We start from the raw sequence: 19,772 nt of genomic DNA on the forward strand, positions 1-19,772 counted from the left end.
TTGCTATAGGTTTTTTATAGGTGCTTTTTATCTGGTTGAGGAAATCTTCTGTTTCTATATCATGAGTGGATGTTGGATTTTGTTATGTAACTTTACCTGTATCGATTTAGGTGATTGTATGATTTTTGTATCATAACTTTATTGTTATGATTATTAACTTGCTATGTTATGTTAATTTATTTTTGGATGTTATACAAACCTTACATTCCTAGGGTAAGACCCTCTTGATTGTATATTCCTTTATATATATTGTTGGGTTTAATTTGCTAATATATGTATTTTTTAATTTATTTATTTTATTTATTATTTATTTTGGCTGCGTTGGGTCTCCGTTGCTGCATGCAGGCTTTCTCTAGTTGTGGCAAGCAGGGGCTACTCTTCATTGCGGTGCGTGGGCTTCTCATTGCTGTGGCTTCCCTTGTAGTGGAGCATGGGCTCTAGGTATGCGGGCTTCAGTAGTTGTGGCACATAGGCTTAGTTGCTCCGTGGCATGTGGGATCTTCCCAGACCAGGGCTCGAACCCGTGTCCCCTGCTTTGGCAGGCGGATTCTTAACCACTATGCCATCAGGGAAGCCCTAATTTGCTAATAATTTATTAAGGATTTTTGCTCTACATTCATGAGGCATATTTATGTTTGGTATGAGGGTAAAATGCCTCATAACAGGAGTTGGGAAATCTTCCCTCTTGGCTTTGTGTGGGATTGGTATTATTTTCTTCTAAATATTTTAGATAATTCACCAGTGGAACCGTATGCTTTTATAAAAATTTATTCTCAGTAATATTGCTAACTGTTTAAGCTTTCACAGGGTTATCCTCCAGTGGGCTATTCCTTATGTACCTACTGTGTCTGCTAATTGAGCCTTTGATATTAACACCTTTTAACCACTTATCCTCACTCAGTTAGGTATTTAACCCCCTTTCAAACTTAAATTTATATTTGCCCACTTTTTGCATTCATTGTTATTTTAAAATTCAAGAAAATTTAAGAAACCTTTTTGAATAATATTATACCACAAATTGAACTAATTTAAGATACTTGGATTGGGAATCTCTGCTGCTGTGGACTGAATTTTGTTTCCCCAAAATTCATATGTTGAAGCCCTAATCTTTACTGGGACTGTATTTACAGCAAGGACATAATTCAGCTTAAATGAGGTTATAAGAGTGGGCCCCTAATCACATGGGATTAGTGTCCCTATAAGAGGAGATACCAGAGAACTAGTGTTCTATCTCCACCATGTGAGGGCGGCCAAAAGGGAGGCCTCTTCAGAAACCAAACTCTGATGGAACCTTGACATTGGGCTCCCCAGTCTCTAGAACTGTGAGAAAATAAACTTCTGTATTTAAGCTGCCCAGCAGTCTGTGATATTTTGTTATGACAGCCCAAGCTGACTAATACATCTCCTTTACGCTATTGCTTTTGGAATGTGTTTTCCTAATTGTGCTGTCATGTAACTGAATACCTGATAGGGTCTTCTGCATGGGCTTTTCAGGGAATCCTGGATTGGATGCTTGTTATGGTCTGCTGAGTGTTACAGTAGCTAGTTAAATGAATGCTAGTTTTCACAGACTATAACCTGTCAGGAGTGTTCCACCACCTGTTGGTGTGTTCCCTCAGAATCATGTACATATTCCTCAGAACTGTTAGTGTCTTTCAGTACTAACGTGAGCTTGGGAAAGTAGAGATTTACTTTTCTGAGTTTGAACTTCCGTTAAACAGAAAATTTTTACAACTTTAATAACAGTTGGCAGTTATGATTTTTGTTAAACTGTATATGGGTCACATAGTTTGGGAACTGTATTATATTCCTGTTTACTTTTAAGTGGATTCATGTTAAAAATAATCCAACTTTCAGAGGAGTATTTACTATTTTTGCATAACAAATGCCACAAATTTAGTGATTTAAAACAATGCCCATTTATTAGCTCACAGTTCTGTGGACCAACAGTCTGGTGTTGTTTGACTTTTTTTTTTTTTTTTTTGCTTAGGGTATCACAAGGCTAAAATTAAGGTGTTCACCTTACTGAGTTCTCATCTGTAGGCTCTGGGGAAAGTTCAGCTTCCTAAACTCGATCTTGTCATTGGCAGAAGGCAGTTCCTTGTGGCAGTAGGACCAAGGCCCCCTTTCCTTGCTGGGCCCCCAGAGTCTGACTGCATTCCTTGATGCGTGGCCCTCCATCTTCAAGGCGGCAGTGGAGCTCTGAATCTTTCTTGTGCTTGAATCTCGAACTTCCCTTTCTGCCACCAGCAGAGAAAATTATTTGTTCTTCAAGGGTTCGTGTGATTAGGTCAGACCCAACTGGATAATCTTCCTGGTTTAAGGCCAATCTACAATGTAACAAAACCTAATCATGAGAGTAAAATCCATCATTTTCAGCCCTGCAAATTATGCAGGGTGTGGACACCACAGGAAAATCTTACGGGCATCTTACAATTATGCCCGTCACAAAAGGGTTTTCTGTAAGTGAATATGTCTGTGATTTTGAATCTTGATGATTTGAATAAAGAGGGACTGATCAAAGTATTTCCTATGCAATCCAACTGACAAAAAACTATACATACGTGTTTTACATTTTTCTAGAATGACTTAATCTTTCTAATGAGACAGTGTATAATACAATTTCTCTCCATGATTTAAAAAATAGTATAGGGATGGGAATGAGCATTTTCTTTTGCTATGTATGATGCAGTGCAGTATTCTTGAGAAATCTAGTCCATATGTAAATCTGTCATCAATATGAGTGACTTCCAAAGTGTACACCTCTTAGCTTCTACTTCCTTCTTCTGAGCTGCAGATTTATATTTCCTACTGCTTACTGGAAATCACCATATAGGTAATCCAATAGGCAACTGAATTTCAGTAGATCTCAAACCAAAACCATTTTCTTTTCCATGCATCTTTCACTAACTCCTGTATTTCCTATGACTGTCCGTTACCTAAGCTAGAAATGTTGGAGTCAACTTTGATGTATCCTACTGCTTCATTGTCTTTTTTTTTTTTTTTTTTTTTTTTTTTTTGCGGTATGCGGGCCTCTCACTGTTGTGGCCTCTCCCGTTGTGGAGCACAGGCTCTGGACGCGCAGGCTCAGCGGCCATAGCTCACAGGCCCAGCCGCTCCGCGGCATGTGGGATCTTCCTGGACTGGGGCACGAACCTGTGTCCCCTGCATCGGCAGGCGGACTCTCAACCACTGCACCACCAGGGAAGCCCCTTCATTGTGTTTTTAATTTGTCACTAGTTCGTGTTGGCTGACCTTACCCAGGATTAAAGAGAATTTTAAAACTTTACAAGGGTAAGGATATTGTTTTTTATTGTATATCAACCACATAGATATGCTGGCTCATAATAGGCTCTAAATGAACACTTATTGAGTGAATAAATGAATCTCAGCATTTAGAACTAATCATGTCAGCCAAACTCTGTGTTCAGTTAATGTCCCTTACTCGCCTTGCAGCGTGGTTATGTCTGACTACCCCTCTTTCTGCTCCTTTCTGATGTCCCTCAGAGTTCACTTACAGATTTGCCTTCAGCTGACTTTACCCCCTCCGCACGCTCTGAGCTGTGCTTATAGACTTGCCCATGGCCTCCACACCCCTCTGGCTCTCTCCAGTATCTAATTGGCTTAACCCAGGCTTTGACATCCATCCCTGTGTGGTCCTGACTTCCTGGAAGTTCTCAAATTAGACCTGCCTTGGTCCCTTTGAGTTTAGTGTTCAAATACACATTCTGGTTAATACGGTGGTTAGCTAGACAGTTTATGAATTTGATAGTTCTCAACTTAAGCACTCATGGGTACGTATAAAATGTGTTACTATTCTGAAACACACCTAGATGAAATGGTCTTTAAATATAGGTAAATAAAGGTTTTGTGAAGTCAAATTACATTTAAACAGTAGCATGTTTAGATATCTGTAAAAATCTTAAATCTCATAATATTTCTTGACATAAAGGTGCCCACCGATTTGATGAAGGTGGATAATTATTCATTAATCCCTTATTATGTGTTCAGACCTTTGCATGTATTTTTTCCTTGTGGAGTAGGTACTATTATTGGGCTCATCTTTTGTTTGTGAGGCCAAGAAGGCTTAGCGGTTTAAGTGGCTTGCTTAAGGAACATAAGCCTGTACTTCAGCATACATCTGGTGACTCAGAACCTGGAGGACCAAGATATGCTGTCTCCCACAGGTTACTGCACATTTACAGGTGAACTTGAGTTACATGGGTGAGAGTCTTAAACCCTTTGTGCTACAAGGTGTGTGCCTGAATGGCTGCCTCTGTTGTAGGCTTCTCTTTGCTGGTGTTGTTTTCTGAGTCAGGAGAAGGGTAAAGGTTGGTGTCTTAAGCTTTCCTTGTGGTTCTACTCCAAAATCATTGTTCTCCTCTATGTCTTATCACTTTGAGCAGCTGAAGTTTTTATTTGGCTTTCTCAGTTAAAGAAACTTTCATCGATATCCTCAGCCAAGGGAAAACACATAATTTCATTTTGGTTTAGAAATACAGCAGTGTGGGATTTGCCTTCTGATAAACGCAAATTACAAACAATGAAAATGATGTCTTATTTGCAGCCAAGGCACCCTTCAGGCTGTTAATTCACTTGGAATGAGCAATCAAATAGGTAGGTCAAAATCCCAGCAGTATGTTCAATTAAGGTTCATTAATTGACTCCTTTTTAGGGCATAGGCAAATCTTCTTTCAGTAAGAAAGTACTTGGGTAGGAAGGAATTATTTAGGTTATATAGATAGACAGATAGAAGGCAAGAATAATGATTACAAGGCATTTAAATTTTTTTTAGCTTTATTGAGGTATTATTGACTTACATGTATCTGTAAGGTATACAATGTGATAACTTCAGATACGTATTTATTGAGAAATCATTACCAAGATAAGGTTAGTTAACACCTCCATCCCCTCACATAATTACCTTTTTGTGTGTGTGTGTGTGATAACTTTTAAGATCTACGCTCAACAACTTTTAAGTATATAATATAGTGTTGTTAATTACAGTCACAACACTGTATATTAGATCCCCAGAATTTATTCACTAACTCATCTTATAGTTGGACCCCGTCGACCAATACCTCCCATATCCCCGAACTGTGAGCTCTTAGCAACCACCAATACTCTCTCTTTGAGTTTGGCTTTTTTAGATTCCACATACAAATGAAATCATACAGTATTTGTCTTTCTCTGTCTTATTTAACTTAGCATAATGCCTTCAAGGTCCATCCATGTTGTCACAAAAGGCAGGATTTCTTTCCTTTTTATGGCTGAATAGTATTCCTCTGTGTGTGTGTGTATCACATCTTCTTTATCCATTCACCTGTTGATGGACACAATGTCATTTCCATGACTTGGCTATTATGAATAGTGCTGCAAAGAAGATGGTGGTACAGATAGATCTCTTCAAGATAGCATTTATTTCCTTCAGATATATACCCAGAAGTAGGAGTGCTGGATCATATGTTAGTTCTATTTTTAATTTTTTGAGGAAACTTCACACTGTTTTCCATAATGGCTGCACCAATTTACATTCCCACCAACAGTGCACAAGTGTTCCCCTTTCACCAACACTTTTCATCTCTTGTCATTTTGGTGATAGCTCTACTAACAGGTGTGAGGTGATACTTCACTGTAGTTTTCATTTTCACTTCCCTGATGATTAGTGATATTTAGTACCTTTTTATGTACTCATCTACTCACCATTTGTATGTTTCCCTTGGAAAAATGACTATTCAAGTCCTTTGCTCATTTTTTAATCGGATTTGTTTTTGCTCTTGAGTTGTATGAATTTCTTCTATATTTTGGATGTTAACCATTTATCAGAGAGTTTGCAAATATTTTCTCCAATTCTGTGGGTTGCCTTTTTGTTTTGCTGATTGTTTCTGCTGTGCAGGAGCTTTTCAGTTGGATGTAGTCCCACTATTTTATTTTTGCCTTTATTGCTTGTGCTTTTGGTGTCATATCCAGAGGAACTTTGCCAACATCAATGCCAAGAAGCTTTTTCCCTATGTGTTCTTCTAGATGTTTTATGATTTCAGGTCTTACATTTAAGTCTTTAATGTATTCTGAGTTAGTTTTTGTGGGTGGTGTAAGTTAAGGGTCCACTTTCATTCTTCTGTGTGTGGTCATCCAGTTTTCCCAACCCTGTTTATTGAAGAGACTGTCTTTTCCCCATTGAGTCTTCTAGACTCCCTTGTCAAATATTAGTTGACTGTATATTTGAAGGTTTATATCTGGGCTGTCAATTCTGTTCCATTGGTCCGTGTATCTGTTTTTATGTCAGTACCATACTGTTTTGATTAGTATAACTTTGTAACAAAGTTTGAAATCAGGGATAGTGGTGTCTCCAGCTTTGCTGTTCTTTCTCAGGATTGCTTTGGCTCATTGGGAGTGGGTCCCATGAATTTTAGAGTTTTCTTTTATTTCTGTGAAAAATGACATGGCATTTGCTTTTATTTTGCTCCTTGTTTTTCCTGCTTGGTTAAAAAAGAATGATATCACTGGCTATGGGGTTTGACAGAACTCCAAAAAAGCATCTCATCTATTTGTTTTTATTATAACTTTGGAGCTATTTTAATGATATTGAAAACCGTTTACATCTCTCACATTTTAACCTCTATTCATTGCATATAAAGGACTTTGCCTTTCTAAATAAAGAAGCCAAAATGGAAATTAACTTTAAAGCCCATGAATCCCTTCCTTTATTTGATAAATGGCAAGAAGGAACTGCTATATAAATCCTTATGTTTATAAACTCATGTACACCGGTGCATTGTTGGGTAGAACTTTGACGTAAAGATTTCATATTACAGTATATACAGGGATCTGTTTCCAGAATTGGAGCTGCATTATAGGTGGATTGAAGGGTGTCAGAATTAGAAAAGCATATTCAAGAAGTAAAGAAATTCTTGTTTTTCAGAAAACTTAATATAGACATTCAAACTGTTTGGATGGAAAAAGAAACGTGAAAGTAGTGTAAAAGAAAGAAACGAATCTCATCTGGTCTCAGGGAGGATTGGGAACTTGAGTGGGCACTGTGGGCTACTGAGAGGTGGGGTCCATTGCTTGGACACTTGCTTTCCGACCTGGGTGCCTCTGTGATCTTGCAGGGCTCGGCACAGTTTGCAGCAGCACATCTACACATCTGTGAAATCATGTGAGAAGAATGATGACTCATGGGTTAGTTCACTAATTGATGATTGTCCCTGTGTTGGGGATTCCCAAGACTACTTCTGAGTTTGGTGATTTGCTAGGAGGACTCCAGAAGACGTAGTTCTGCTTATGGTTAAGATTTCTTATAGCAAAAGTGCCAAATCAGCAAAGGGGAATGGTGCACAGGGTGAAGACCGGAGGGAGATTGGGCATGAGCTTTCAAGAATCCTCTCCCAGGGGAGCCACACAGGACTCAGATAATTCTTCCAGCAATGACTGTGACAACACGTATGATGTGCTGTCTACTAGGGAAACTCATTAGAGACTCAGTACCCAGAGTTCCTGCTGGGGGCTCGTCGCATAGGCACCCTCTGCCTGTCACTGTCCAGAATTGCAGACTCCCAGAAGGAGAGCAGGTGCTTGGCATAAATCATACTGTTTGCACAAGCAGGCTAGGCCCAGTGGCCACTGGAAACACTCTCAGGGCCAAGTTCCCAGGTACCAGCCTTGCAAGCAGCCTCTCAGAACAGTCTCAGGCCCGCTGTCAAGTCTCTTCTGCATGGAGCCAGGGACTGTGCTCCGTGGACAGTGGAGAATGAGACAGATCAGCTGTCCTCATGGAGCTTATAGTCTACCAGGAGAGGCTGGCGTTTAATAAGAGAACAATAAATAAATAGGGACTTCAGCTTGGGGTGAGTGATTTGGAGTATGAGAGAATCACAGAAAAGGAAGTGAATGTAGAATGTGTGGTCAGGGAAGTTGCCTCTGAGGAAGTTGCTTTGAAATTGGTGAGATGTCTCGCTTAGCCAGGTGAAGAGTGGGCAGACATCATCAGAGACCACAGATGGGGAAGGGCTTGGTGCATTTGAGGAAACAGAGGAAGCATGGGGGGAAAGTGGGATCTCAAATTAGACTTATTTTCAGGGCTAGCCTGTGGTTCCAGGTGGTTTCTGCTCCAAAGATTTCTTCCTGCCTTCTTTTCAAAGTCTGAGGTTTAGCAGTCAGATTTCTCAGTTTATAATTTGAAGTAAAATGTGTAATATCACTACAGATTGGGAGGTAGCACTGATCAGTAGCAATCCCATTAAAGTATGATAAGCTCAGATGGGGAAAGTGTCAAAAACAAGAAGCAATTTGCCTTTAAGAGGTAAGCTCTTGGGCTTGTAGCTTTGTTCCAACCTGAATTATTGCTTTTGTGGAGAAGAGAAAACTAATTCAATTACTTCTCTATGCTCAATTTCCTTTTTTATACTTTGAGGATTAGGATTTATTTTTCAACCAATATTTATTGGTCATTTACTATGTGCCAGGTACATGATGCTCTGGGGCTTCAGTGAACTAATACATGCCACCGTTGTAGCATAGAAGCATAGTCAGAGAGAGCGTTGAAGTGAGGCCAGCAGTGGTTAACGAAGGCTCGTAGCTGGTTTATCCTTTTGTGAGGGAAGGAGATTAAGTGGTTGGAGCAGAGGTGAGGCGAGATCAATACCCAGTAGGGAGAAGGTGTACAAAGTTTGCGTTGGGGATTCTAAAGGCAAACTTAACTGATTTTAAGCTTATTCCACTGCTAACCTGCACTTGATTTTGGATAAATACAGAAGGTCATGCTTAGAAGCATACACATGCAACCCAGGAGAGTGATTACCTGCAACTTGTGTGAACACACACACACACACACACACACACACGTGCAGACAACTTCACAAAGTATTACCATTGAGCACCATGACTGTCCGCCACTGCTTAGTATGACATGAGATATCTTGTTTTAACTTGACAGATTTTGTTATTAAGGCACTAAAATGATTACCTTACATTTAGAATATTTACTCTTTAAGACATGTATTTTGGAATTGTCTTTTGAAGCTAATGAGAATGATTTTTGCAGTAAATTGTTACGCCTCTCTCCTGGATAGTTTGAGAATGTGATGACACCTCAGACTGTAAGGTGGAGTCCACTGGATTCCCCTCTCCTGAACCTCCAGATCCAGTTACAGAAGCTTTTATTTCCTAAAAATTTCCGCCTGATATTGAAGAACAATTTGGTTTCCTAAAATGTAAATTCTAGTTTTGTCTCCTGGGTTCATATATGGGAAAAAAAAACAGAAAAGAAAAACCAATCCAAATTTCTTAACCTTTTTTACTTAACAGCATTCAGATTAAGCAGTAATAGTGTCCACCAGGGACCTTGTGTTCTCCCAACTAAACATTTGTAGTCATTCCCTGACTCCTCATGTGACATGCATTTCAACCCCCTCACAGTTCAGGTTATTCTTTGACAATTGAGCTAGTATAGTATAATATTTAATAGCATGAGAGGTTTTGTTTTGGTTTGGTTTATTTTGGTTGTTTATTTATTTTTTATTTTTATTTATTTATTTATGGCTGTGTTGGGTCTTCGTTTCTGTGCGAAGGCCTTCTCTAGTTGTGGCAAGTGGGGGCCACTCCTCATCACGGTGTGCAGGCCTCTCACTATCGTGGCCTGTCTTGTTGCGGAGCACGGGCTCCAGACGCGCAGGCTCAGTAATTGTGGCTCACGGGGCCAGCTGCTCCGTGGCATGTGGGATCTTCCCAGACCAGGGCTCGAACCCGTGTGTCCTGCATTGGCAGGTGGACTCTCAACCACTGCGCCACCAGGGAAGCCCCTTGGTTGTTTATTTTTAGTCAAATGCTATCTTACGGTTGAATTACGACTTTAAGAATCTGAAAATTATTTACTTATTCTTCACACCTGGAGTAAACATAGGGAAATTATAAAATTGAGACAATTATTGTGATGAATCAGAGAAAGCACTATTAGTAATGTATACCTTAGAATTTTAAAGTATACGGTTTCTTCTAATCTAGCTGAGATTAGCTACAGTGAGATAATGGGGCAGGAGAAGACTTGATGATAAAACCCCTAATTTGAGAGGAAAGAATTCTTTTAAGATTGAGAAGACCTGAATTAAGGTAACATAAGGGCACTGTGGAATGGGGCTCAGGAACCACAGCTCAGGAATAGGGATGGGCAATGGGAGGGTGCTGGGCTCCTGCCATATGTATTTGACTGCTTTTTAAAAAAAAGAATACAGACATGTATTGGGATTTTTCTCCACAAATTAAGATAGCAGAATTAATACTTGAAAAATTGTGCTTTTTCTTATTTCTAACAATAGATCCTTTAGTACTCATAATTAATTTAAAAGTATCCCTCTGAGTGAGAAAAACAGTAGTTCTTTAGCCTCTGATTTGAAAATGATTTTCTAATTTTTTATGAATATTAAGATGGTAAGATTTCAGAAATAAAAAGTTCTTCAGCATGTAGATATCCACTTTTAGAATAATAATTTGTAATAAAGACACATTTACAGGTATATCTGAAGTGAACCTAAATGTGTATCCAGTTGGTGACAAAATCAGAGAGAAGAATATTCCAAGTGACTTTAAAATATAGTAATTTGTACATTTCTAGTGAGATATATACTAAAGGAGAAAAAAAAGAACAACTTATCTGTTTACAGCACTCATACTGTTACATGTGTATTGTGTAATAAAACAGATGAGTAGTTATGTAATCTAGTCCGTCATTCCTGGAACTGAAATACCACTGCCCACCAAAAGGAACCAGAGATCCTAAGGAAAATTGTCTGCATCTACATCTGGGGCAGAAAATGTACAAGCTGAACCTGAAACACCCTACATCCTCACAGATTATAAGGAAGCCTTCAAGAGCTACTAGATTCTTGTCCCAGTGACTTGGAAGCCAGCTTGAAGAGGCTCCTTCCACTGGCCAAAAGATGGGACAGTTTGAGTACCAGCAAGGAAAATAATTACAATGGAAGAAACAGATCAAATTTGTTCAAATCTATGGGTTCATAGTAGTAATATTTTTAGTTCCTCACCTACAGAATGCTACTGAACCAACTCATTGTGAAAACTGGTAAATAAAGGGGAACAAATTAAGCATTTATCCTGTCTTATCTCAATGAACTAACCAAATACTAGATGAGGTGAAGTTTCTCTTTGTATTATTTCAGCTAGTACATGGAAAAGGCATTATAGAATCAGGAAACCACCATTTTCAAGGCATAATGAATCAATAGCTCGTAGATCATCAGTGCTGCTAATGTCACAGAGAGAGACAGCCAGATGGTGTGAACCTTTTGACAGAAGAACACAATGCGGCTTATAAACATTGACTACTGACCTCCATGTTGAACCTCAATCTGCTGAGGTCTCTAGATCTAATTTCAGTTTTCAGGAAATGCAGAGGGAAGATGAGCATGCTAAACAACACAACAGGGATACGGTCAGAAAAATCCAAACTCTAGGGCTTCCCTGGTGGCGCAGTGGTTGGGAGTCCACCTGCCGATGCAGGAGACACGGGTTCGCACCCCGGTCTGGGGGGATCCCACATGCCATGGAGCGGCTGGGCCCGTGAGCCATGGCCGCTGAGCCTGCGTGTCCGGAGCCTGTGCTCCGTGGCGGGGGAGTCCACAGCAGTGAGAGGCCCTCGTACTGCAAAAAAAAAAAAAAAAATCCAAACTCTAGAAAACCATAGAACAAAAGTTCTGTTTTCTTCAGTAATAAATATATGGGGAAAACAAAAAAAATGGAGGGGGAACCTATAGGATAAAGAAACCTATGAAAATACTGAACAACTATAACTGCAGCATGTAGACCTACCTGGGTCGAGGTTTATGCAAACAGCCTGGTCAAAAAATATCTAGAAAAATGGTACAGGTGAATCTATTTGCAGGGCAGGAATAGAGAGGCAGGCATAGAGAATGGATGTGTGGATATGGGGTGGGGGAGAGAGGGTGGGATGAACTGGGAGATTGGGATGGACATATGTGCACTGCCATGTATAAAACAGATAGCTTGCAGGAACCTGCTCTATAACACGGGGAGCTCAGCTCGATGCTCTGTGATGATCTAGATGGGTGGGATGGGGGGAGGGGTGAGAGGGACCTACAAGAGGGAGGGCATGTATGTATACATACAGCTGATTCACTTCGTTATGCAGCAGAAACTAACACAATATTGTAAAGCAACTATACCCCCAATTAAAAAAATATATTGAGAATTAGAAACTCAAACACTTGGATATTTGATGGTTTTAAAAATGATTATTAATTTGTCTTTATATGTGATAATAACATCTTAAAATCTGTATGCAGGCAAAATATTGCATAGATGAGAGAATGTAGTTCATTAGTGGAAATGAGGTATTTTTAAATATATTGGTTCAAATGTTCATGTTACCTTGGAATAGACATTAGTATCTATCTGTGTGATTCATTGTGTGGATTATTGGTGGCAAATTTTTAATCACTGGATGCTAGTGTGTGCTAATGACAGCTGTGGTCTGATCCCATTGCTCTCATTGGGTTTGTTTCAAAGAAACACTAACCAAGTCTTTTATTGACATAAACAAAATGTCCAGGCCATGGGAAGCTATGGAAACATTAAACCAAAGTCAGACAAAAACAAAAGAAGAATGATTTCATCATCCATACATCTGTCATTTTCCAGGAGTGTGGATAATTATTTCAGTGTCTTATATTCTGGGTTGGTCCTGTGTTGGCCCAAAGGTCCTTTGCAAAACTGCATGTTAATAGGAAGTAAAAATGGATAAAATATTAGAAAAGAGTGCTTTTGTTGGCTAAGAAAGTTGAACCATACTTTAAACGATAAAACAAAAATGGACATTTTAGAAAGTTTGGAGTTTTAATGCTAAAGAAATGAGAAGTTACAAATGTGTGATTTGATTCTGTGGACAATCCAAGAATTGGCTTTCATACAGGTGAAAAATGACTTTTTGGTACTATCGATACTAGTAAATGTACTCAGCAAAAATGTTGTGTATGGATTAGCTCATTGAATTATTATGACACTGTGAGATAGATATTATTGTTCTCAGTCCTATTCAAATCCCATTCCCATACAAAGAAGAAGCCAGGCTGAGAGAGTTTAGGTGCTTTGTCCAGGCTCAGGCCCAGGTGAATAGGTGAAATGAGGAAACTAACTTTTGCTTTTTATCACTTTTAATCACCAAGACATAATGACTCCCCCTGCCATTCTCATGTTGAAGGTGGTAGTTATTTTCATGAAATGTGAATGGTAACTTGGGGAGAAAAATTATAATTAGGTATTTTGAGACATTTGAGATATCAAGCTATGTAATAACATTTGGAAATCTAAAAGGAGTTTACAACCAAAATGGTCTATTTTCCATCCCATTCTCATCTACATACTTAAATCCAGGATTTGATTAATTTCTTTAGAAGTTTACTTAGACATCACAGCTCATTTATGACTCAATTGATCTTTAAAAAATATTTTGAGTAATTTATACAAAATAAGTGTCAATGAGTGGGGAGTTATGCTCCACCTTCTTGAGGGCAGAGTATCTGCATAAATTATTTGGAATTCTTCTGTATGGAAGATTTGTCTACTCTTCCCTGTTTGTTCATTTATTTATATCAGTATGAACTCATGGATTGTCTTAGTCCATTCAGGCTGCTATAACAAAATACCACAGACTGGGTGGCTTATAAACAACAGAAATCTATTTTTCACAGTTTTGGAGGCTGGGAAGTCCAAGGCCATGGTGCAGCTTGGTTGAGTGAGGACCCTCTTCTGAATCAGAGTTTCTGTGTTCTCACATGGTGGAAGGGGGCTTGGGATCTCTTCGAATCCACTTTTATAATGCACTAATGCCATTCATGAGGGTTCCACCCTTTGCCTCTCACACCTGGCAACCAGTGATCTTTTTACTATCTTTTTCTATAATTTTGCATTTTCCAGAATGTTGCATAATTAGAATTATACAACCTGCAGCCTTTTCAGACTAGCTTATTGTACTTTGTAATATGCATTTAAGGCTAATCCATGTCTTTTCATGGCTTGCTAGCTCATTCCTCCTCATTGCTAAATAATATTTAATTATATGTTTATGGCACAACTGATGTACCCAACTTGCCTTTTGTAAATATTTTTTATTTTTTAAAATTTTATTTATTTAAAAATTTTTATTGGGGTATAGTTGATTTACAATGTGGTATTAGTTTCTGTTGTACAGCAAAGTGAATCAGTTATACATACACATATATCCACTCTTTTTTAGATTCTTTTCCCATATAGGTCATTACAGAGTATTCAGTGGAGTTCCCTGTGCTATACAGCAGGTTCTTATTAGTTATCTATTTTCTATATAGTAGTGTAGTGTGTATATGTCAATCCCAGTCTCTCAATTTATCCCTCCCCCCCTTTACCCGCTGGTAACCACTTTTGCAGGACATCTTAGGTGTTTCCAATTTTGGTTGATTATGAGTAAAGCTGCTCTAAACATTCACATGCAGGTTTTGTGTGGGTAAATCAGTTGGGTAAACACTTGGTAGCGTGACTGCTGGATCATATAGTAAGATTGTATTTAGCTTGGTAAGAGACTGCCAGTCTTCCAAAGTGACCGCCATTTTGCATTCTTACCAGCACTGAAGGAGGATTTTTGTTGCTCCTCATCCTTTGCCGAAATTGATTGTCGGTTTTTTGGATTTTAACCATTCCAATAGGTATGTAGTGGAATCTCATTTTTCTTTAACTTCAACTCACAAATGATCCTCTTTGCATATTCTTATTTGCCATATCTATATCTTCTTTTGCAAAGTGTCTGTTCAGCTCTTTGGCTCATTTTTAATTGCGTTTTTTTCTTGTTGAGTTTTTTTTTTTTCTTTTTTGGCGGTACGTGGGCCTCTCACTGTTGTGGCCTCTCCCGTTGTGGAGCACAGGCTCCGGACGCGCAGGCTCAGCGGCCATGGCTCACGGGCCCAGCTGCTCCATGGCATGTGGGATCTTCCCAGACCGGGGCACGAACCTGTGTACCCTGCATCGGCAGGTGGACTCTCAACCACTGTGACACCAGGGAAGCCCCTCTTGTTGAGTTTTAAGCATTCTTTGTATATTTTAGATACAGTTCCTTTATCTGATATGTAATTTGGCAAATAGGACTTGTATAATATGCCCTAAGATGAAATGATATGACAGTGAGTCAGTTATGCCTTTATATTTTCAGCCTGGGTTTCTGGAAAAAAGGGAGAGTAATAGTAACAGAAAACAGAAAGCTGAGAGTTAAAATCACTTTGCGAATAAGTGGGAAGGAGATGATTCATGTAGTTTTGAGTCAAGATGGAGCTAGAGGTGATGGAAGAATTTCCAAACTAGAGATTAAAAATATAATAAGATTTTGCTGTCATCGTCATAGATTATTGGAGAGAAAGAAGAAGTAAAGAGCAAATAGAAGTTAGGATAAGAACCATATTGTGTCACAAAAGTGATAGAAGGAAGTTTTAAGAAGGAATCAGACGTTGAATATGTACCACTATGACGGACATAATGAAAGTATGAAAATTACTTTGTCTTCTTGAGGTCAAATCAGCTGTCAGTTTACTTCTATATTCTGTGCCTTTTGTATCTGGGGACCCGAACTTGCTTTGTCAAGAGAGCTCTCTCTCTTACTTTAATGAGTCTCTTATCTTTAGCACCTTGTAGAATTTCTCAAATTGAATTTTACATCACTGAGGCTCTTTTGCAGGGTGAACATGGGCTGGATCTTGTTTTTTTTTTTATCTACTACAACTACATAATTATATATATTATGAGAGATCTACATATCTATATAGTTTAAATTGATTTTTTAAATACTGAATTCATTGAAATAAATCAGTTGCCTTCTCAATAATACCAGTCTGTTGTAGAATCATACAGTTGTGACTTTATTCCCCAGCAGAATTAACTAATATGTATAAATTCTGTGCCTTGTCTGTGCTAGAAACATGCACCCTATTCCCTGAAGTCATAAAGATATACTTGCTTTTTCTCTTTTCTGCATCTAAAAGTACAATTTTCCATTGTCTTTTTCACCTAACCATCCCTAAGGATGGTAATTTATTGAATAATTCACAGAGAGTGTACAGTAGTACAAATAATTACAATCACTGAGTAATAATTATTGATAGCCTATTTGTGATTTTGAGTTGTTTAGTGAAATGGCATACCAACATGAAGCATCAATTTGAAAACATGTAATTTTATATATTTTTAAGTGAAGATATGTAAAAGTTCTTTGCTTGAAAATTCTGTGTATATTCAGCAGTTATTATTAGACTGTGAAAGTTATTTCAGTGAAACAGACTACATATATTGAATGTCAATGAAAAAATGTCAAGTATTTTGAACTGAACACTAGTTTTATCGTTGGATTTAGTGACCCTGAGAAAAAGGAGAATTTGTGTTGTAAACAGTAAAAGATAAGAACTTATTCATTAAGCATGTTTTTTAGCACCTGAACTGTACCAGTGCTTTATTCTCCCATTTGATACTGTTGCTAGAGTTTCACTTACCTTAAGTCTTAAATCTATGATAATTACTTACAAAAAAGTGGAAGCACTTTGCAAGGCTTAACCGACCAGCACTGGATTACAGCATCGATTCAAATATGACACTGAAATTTACTGTTGCAAAACAGCTGTATAACATGATGTAATATCTATAGTTTAAAATTGCTAAAGTTCTAACTTTACTTTTTTTCCCCTACTTTTTCATAGTGGTAAAATATAAATAACACACAATTTGCCATTTTAACCATATCAAGGATATATCCAGTGGCATTAATTATACTCACTATGTATGCAACCATCACCCCTGTCTACTTCTAAAACTTCGTCTTCATCCAAAACAGAAATTCTGTACCCATTAAGCAAATAATTCCTCATTCTCCTCTCCCTCGGCCCCTGGATGCCCCTAGTCTAGTTTGTCTCTATGAATTTACCTGTTCTAGATATTTCATTTAAGTGGAATCATATAATGTTTGCACTTTGTGTCTAGCTTATTTTATTTACTATATCATTCTTAAGATTCCTCCATGTTGTAACAGGACTTCATTCCTTCTTATGGATGAATAATAGTCCATTGTATGTATATACATCTTTTAAAAATATTTCTATGTTAAATCAATTTGCATAAATGTCATTTTTCTATATCTTTGATGTAAATGAAGATGTCATATTGGTTAATTTTATTCTTTTCTATTCTTTTACAGGTTTGACAGATGAAAAAGTGAAGGCATATCTTTCTCTTCACCCCCAGGTATTAGATGAATTTGTATCTGAAAGTGTTAGTGCAGAGACTGTAGAAAAATGGCTGAAGAGGAAAAACAACAAACCAGAAGGTAAGATCTCACTCAGATTGAGTGTGAATTATTTTCTATTTTATAGTGACAAAACGGTATTTAATACATGCTAGAAAGTAAAATATTAGTAGTTTAATTCTGTAAGAATTTTATTCTGTTTAAAAAGATAACTTAAAATAAGTTAGAATGAGGGGAAACAAATACAAAAGGATGATCTTTAAGAAAAGAATTGAAAATTTATTTAGATATGACCACATTGAAAAATGCAAAAGTCAGTATTAGATTTGATTTTATTTAATGATTATTGTTGATTATAAAAATATTCTTTATATATTTCAAAAATAGATTTATATTATTATATTTTGCAAAATGAATTATTCAAAAAATTTTTATATGTGCACAGTAGGAAAAGAACTCTTGACTTGCATTAGACATTTTATTTACACTCATAAACTTAAGATGTGGCTATATTTATGGAAAAAAGAAAGGTGGACTCAAAAGGAATGTGAAGTCAAATAAATTTCCCCCAAAATTGAATCTATATAAATATATTAGATTTGGTTATTCTGGTATAATTTTAATTTTGGATTTAAATGAATTTGTATTTGGCCAATTATGACTTCTCATTTCTATGAATGTTGCTTTTATAGTGGAAATTAAAATTTATATATGATTCTAACTACACGGAGAAGTTTTATGTTAAAAAACCCAAAATATTTACTATTTTTCTGGAAATTTTTCTTGTGTAAAAAAATGCTACATTTAAAGTTCAAAAATGACCATTATTAAAATATTATGCTATTAGACCTATGCTAATAGTGTGCTGCCTGGAGCTGATTTTCCTCACTCTACATATGAAAGTTTCTATAATTTTCTTACATAATTTTTATAATAAAAAAGAGGTGGATTTTTTTAAAAAGAGAGTCTTTGGTATTGAAACCAAAGTTGTTTTTAAAGTGTCCATGGGTGGGTGTGAATGTGTATGCATGTATGTGTGGATTGAGAGGGAGGGAAAAAGGGAGAGAGAGAGAGAGAGAGAGAGAGAGAGAGAGAGAGAGAGAGATACCTAAATCAGAGACAGGCATATTCTTTTCAAAAGGATCATGGCATTAATAGTAAGAACAAAACTTGACATGGCAAGTTTCATCTATTACAAACCTTACACATTTCCAAACAGTTCGAGATGTCTGAAACTTTCAGAAGTGTGACTGAGTTGTACTTAAGGCAACCTGCTGTATAATGGTGAACAGTAATATAATGCAAACATATATGCTGCCAACACTGTTAATCAACTACACTCCCATATAAAATGAAAAGTTTAAAATATATATTATGTCTCTGAGATATGAAATTGAGCGTAGGTCTTAGAAAAATGAAAAGAATTGCATGCTGTTTTAGTGTTACAGTGATAGTTAACTTTTAAAGTTTTATAAATATTTGAATGTCATTCCACATCTCCCGAATCTGTTTTCTATATTAGTTAACCAAATAATACTTTAAACCTCTTAATACATATAATCAAGAGTTAAATGATTATTAAGAATAGCAATGTGTAACTGAAACAATACTCAGTTATGGTGGAAGAAAAACTTGTCCTTATAAGGAGATGATTTTGACAGTGACCCTGTGCCGGGCTAGAGACTGTTGATGCCACCGAGAATGTGAATGAATCGTCCACTCGGGGCTCACTGTCTAGTGGTGGGGACAGGCATAGAAGTAACCACAGCACAGAATTCATCAGCAGTAAACAAGGATGCAAGCAGTTTGCAGTGGAAGGGCATTAAAAGGAATCTTTAATTCTACTGCTGTGGTCCAGTAAGACCCTTTTTTTTTTTTTGGCGGTACGCGGGCTTCTCACTGCTGTGGCCTCTCCCGTTGCGGAGCACAGGCTCCGGACGCGCAGGCCCAGCAGCCATGGCCCACGGGCCCAGCCGCTCCACGGCATGTGGGATACTCCCGGATCGGGGCACTAACCCGTGTCCCCTGCATTGGCAGGCGGACTCCCAACCACTGCGCCACCAGGGAAGTCCCAGTAAGACCCTTTTTACCTCCTCTTCCAAGGAGTTTATCACAAGAATGTATCTCATTACATCTGCTTTATATCCAGTGAGATTCTGTAGCATGGCCCCTGCAGACTGTTTAAAGGCAAGGGTTAGCACTAAACTTGTGTGAGTAGCATGGAAAAAGCATTGCCCAGTCTTCTTTGAGATATAGAAAGCCAGTTAAATATGTTTATTTCATTTATATAGTCATGGATTAAAGTAGTGGTTCTCTGAACCATCTCCTTTCTTTTCCCTCACCCCACCCTTCTCATTATTATCCCTTCATTGAAAATGCCTTGAGGAAGAAAATTTTTGTCAGGAGGATTTTTAGGGAGTGTTTCTATTTCCATGTGTGGACCCAAGAACAGTAAGTGTGATAGGTAGAAGGTCTTGGAGAATATTTT

General features: G+C 37.8%; 1 protein-coding gene across 1 annotated transcript in view; it reads left to right on the forward strand.

The window, feature by feature from the left end:
- PDE10A (phosphodiesterase 10A) overlaps positions 1-19,772 on the forward strand; it is a 305,607-nt gene that overhangs the window by 109,794 nt on the left and 176,041 nt on the right. The window contains 1 exon segment of the mRNA XM_082634372.1: positions 17,237-17,365. Within this exon segment, the coding sequence (XP_082490498.1) occupies positions 17,237-17,365 (129 nt within the window).

The sequence above is a fragment of the Mesoplodon mirus genome, assembly GCF_964341445.2.
Source record: "Mesoplodon mirus genome assembly, chromosome: 10".
Lineage (NCBI taxonomy): Eukaryota > Metazoa > Chordata > Mammalia > Artiodactyla > Ziphiidae > Mesoplodon > Mesoplodon mirus.